Consider the following 3,451-nt stretch of genomic DNA (forward strand, 5'->3'; position numbering starts at 1 on the left):
CTGGGTGCTGCCATTTTTCAGCAACACACATATTGCCTGGACCATCTTCCAGAAGAACTGAAAAACAGCAGGGTTAAAATCCTGGTATCTTGTCTACACTCAGTCTCTTGCCAATATACTGGCCTCCTGAAAGAATTGGAGCCTGTTAGTTCTTTTAAAAGTCCTCTTCTTCTCCCTGCTCTCTGCTTCATTTTTCCCTTATTTCAGAGAGTTGTCCATGATCTTTTTCAAGCAGGGGTCTTCCTTCAGAAAATCTTCAGAGAATCTGGGGTTATGGACTTTGTTGTCTCTTCTGCTGAAGTAACTGCATTGGTGAGAGGCTGTGAAACTCTTTGGTCTGACCCATTGTCGTGGTGGTCGTCCATCCTCCTACCGCTCTGGTCGCTTAGTATTTGCTCTGCATCCTAAAGCCCTCAGGCTCCTGTGATATTTCATACTACAGAGAATTTGGACAAGAAAAGAAATAAAGAGTAGCTCTGGGTCAGAAAGCTCCTTTCTCAGAATAGTTCAGCGCATGGTAGCCCTCTCTGTAAGTGACACACCAACCCTCAAGGAAAACCAAATGTATTTTACAGGAAGATTTTAATCAGTGAAAAGTTGACATCTTCGGAAAGGGAGAAATGCCAAAATCGATGTGAATCTGATCAATCAACCAACTAACAGTTTTTCTTCTCTTAATTGGCAGCTTTTTAAAAGCATGTTTTTTTGGTTTTTAAACCTCAGGTTTCTGTGTTGCTTCTATCATGGTTTAGGCCTCAATTCTGCAAAACACATAAGTGTATTACAATTAAACAGATTTTCTTCACTAAACAGGGGTAGTTTCTTGCACCACAGAGGTGAAGCTAAAATGTCATGTAAATGAGTTTTGAATGGACAATGTGCTTCCCATTTACTGGAAGCATGCAGAACCCAGCAAATCAATCATATCACAGTGTAGCACTTCTCAAGCCCCTGCTCCCTCCGCAGCTCCCTTGCAGAGTTCAAGGATAAAACAGGCAGTTTTTTCAAAACACGCCTTCCAGCTAATGACATGCTTCTGGTGAACAGGCTTCTCTGGGCTATATCAATGCAAAAGCTGTGCTAGCTTTTTCATGGCACTTTACACTTTACCCCTTTGCAATGCTGCAGCACCTGCAGAGGCTCTTGCCTCTAGACAGTGGCAGAGCGGGTGGGAGGACACCGACCCTCTGGGCAGCTGTTCCAGCTTAAGCTGACTGTGAATCTTGATGAAGCTGCATCTGGGAAGTGCCACTGCAGCACCTATTGACACTACAGCTGGCTTAAAAGAAGCACAGGTTGTAACAGCCTGCGGTGCTTGCATGCGTGCCTATGCTGAAGGATGTGTTTGGTCAATGCAGACAAATGTCCTATGACACAGCAGACCACTGGGCAGCCAAACTGTTGCTTTGACCCTTGCTTTTCACGTTTCCCTCTGGTGACTCAAGGATGACTACTGGGGCTTTAAAAAGTTCTTCATAAGATGAGTGTTGATCTCTGTATTAGGGAAATGTTTTCAGCTGCAGCTACAGTTGTTTGGTTGCCTTTATACCATTTGGCCTTCTAGATCAAGGGAGGATGGACAGAGTGGAGTTTAGGTTCCAACAATGTCTGTAGCCCACAATGCTACAGTTCAGAAACACAATTCCCGTAGGCCTGTGTGAAACACTTACCAAATCATCATAACTGCTCTTCGGAAAACGACCTTTGTTTGAGGAACACATCTCATATGGGTTGTTTGGCTGATATCCAGGGTTCGCATGGCCGGAAGTGGTCCGGACTCTGGGGAACTTCACGGTCTCTCTATCATCAGAGGTATCTGGGTTGGGATATCCTGACTTTATCAGGCTCTTCTTCTCTGGATCTTGTTTGTGTTTGGCTCTTCAGAGGAAATGAAAGAACAAAGGAGTTTTAAAAGACCTTTTAGTGTGCCTTACTTATTGAGTAAGTCCAACTTACTGAATTGTCCACTCCCACCTTATTTTATTTTGTCCACTCCCACCTTATTTTGAATGCTCAGTCCTGTTCTGAAACATGCAACAGATTTTTCTAGCATACCTATTGCAAAACCCTTGTTATCAATGACAGAGTGCAAAGTTTGGCATCACTTATCATAGATGAGGCTAAGCTGCCAGGAGAGACAAAGGGGGACTTTGGCCTCTTTCAACTAGTTCCTAGAGTGAAGGAGTTTCCTTGACCACCACTAGCTCTAACTGACTATTCAGAGGAAGAAATGAGGCATTAATTAGGCCCAGTTAAGAAAAGTTGCCCTCGTGCCTGCAGCCAAAGCTGGACACTCAAACGATGCATTTGAATTGCTTGTGATCACAAGTCCATACATCGCACACACACTCGGCACCAGCTTGTGCACCTGCTGGCAAGCTGTGCTTGCTATGCGTGGTCTTGTAGGCATCTTTACCTGGGCTGCACTGGGAGCAAAGGCAGAGGAGCTGCTTGAGTGTTTCTATATTTATTGTATGGAGACAAGTGAGGAGGTGCCACTGCAATTGGGAATTTGCCAGTACACCAGGAATAGTAAGCTTTAAAGAGATACTTGGCTGGAAATGGCACCTGTATTGAGCTGAAAGGGGCATGCCAGGCCTTGAGCTGAAGTGCTAGCAGGGAAAGTTGCAGAGGGTCTGAATTTGGGCCACACAGTCTTCTGGTATCAGCATCCTTCTTCAGCCTGATCCAGATGCCATATCAGTACTGGCTAGGGCAGGAGTAGGATTAATGGGTCAGGTGTGTATTTTGAAAGACTTGGCTGAAGCTTTCATGCTCAGATTCATAGCAAGAGAATAAATACTTCTGGGGAGAGCACACAGGCAAAACCAAATTCTAATGGCTACATGACTTAAATGAACTTGTCTGCCCAACTAGGCATGCAACCACATTCACAGCCCTACCCCTCTCTAAATTTCTGCTTAGTTCTCTAGGAACATGCAGCAATGCAGCTTCTATTCAATTGTCAGAAATAATCTTACCTTACTGAAACAATAGAGACTGCTATCACTAAACTCAGGATAATTGCTCCAAACACTGTACCCACTATTATAAGGATGAGTTCACTATCTGGAAAAACAAACAAACAAACAAACAAGAAACAGCAATTGAAAACTCATGGTAAATATTGCAAACCAAGTCCTGTCTCTTGAGACAGACAGACAGAAAGAAAGGAAGGAAGGAAGGAAGGAAGGAAGGAAGCAAGCAAGCAAGCAAGCAAGCAAGAGACAAAGAAAGAAAGAAAGAGAGAAAGAAAGAAAAAGAAAGAAAGAAAGAGAGAAAGAAAGAAAAAGAAAGAAAGAAAGAGAGAAAGAAAGAAAAAGAAAGAAAGAAAGAGAGAAAGAAAGAAAAAGAAAGAAAGAAAGAGAGAAAGAAAGAAAAAGAAAGAAAGAAAGAAAGAAAGAAAGAAAGAAAGAAAGAAAGAAAGAAAGAAAGGAAAAGAGAAAAGAAA

At 43.0% G+C, this 3,451-nt stretch overlaps 1 protein-coding gene across 1 annotated transcript in view; it reads right to left on the reverse strand.

The window, feature by feature from the left end:
- Positions 1-385: 385 nt before the first annotated feature.
- MUC13 (mucin 13, cell surface associated) overlaps positions 386-3,451 on the reverse strand; it is a gene marked incomplete at its 5' end in the record, with an annotated part of 14,741 nt that continues 11,675 nt past the window's right edge. The window contains 3 exons of the mRNA XM_019470920.1: positions 386-436; positions 1,671-1,878; positions 2,982-3,069. Coding sequence (XP_019326465.1) covers positions 386-436; positions 1,671-1,878; positions 2,982-3,069 — 347 coding nt within the window. The remainder of the gene's footprint in view (positions 437-1,670; positions 1,879-2,981; positions 3,070-3,451) is intronic.

Source organism: Aptenodytes forsteri, unplaced genomic scaffold (genome assembly GCF_000699145.1).
Source record: "Aptenodytes forsteri isolate BGI_AS27 unplaced genomic scaffold, ASM69914v1 Scaffold255, whole genome shotgun sequence".
NCBI lineage: Eukaryota > Metazoa > Chordata > Aves > Sphenisciformes > Spheniscidae > Aptenodytes > Aptenodytes forsteri.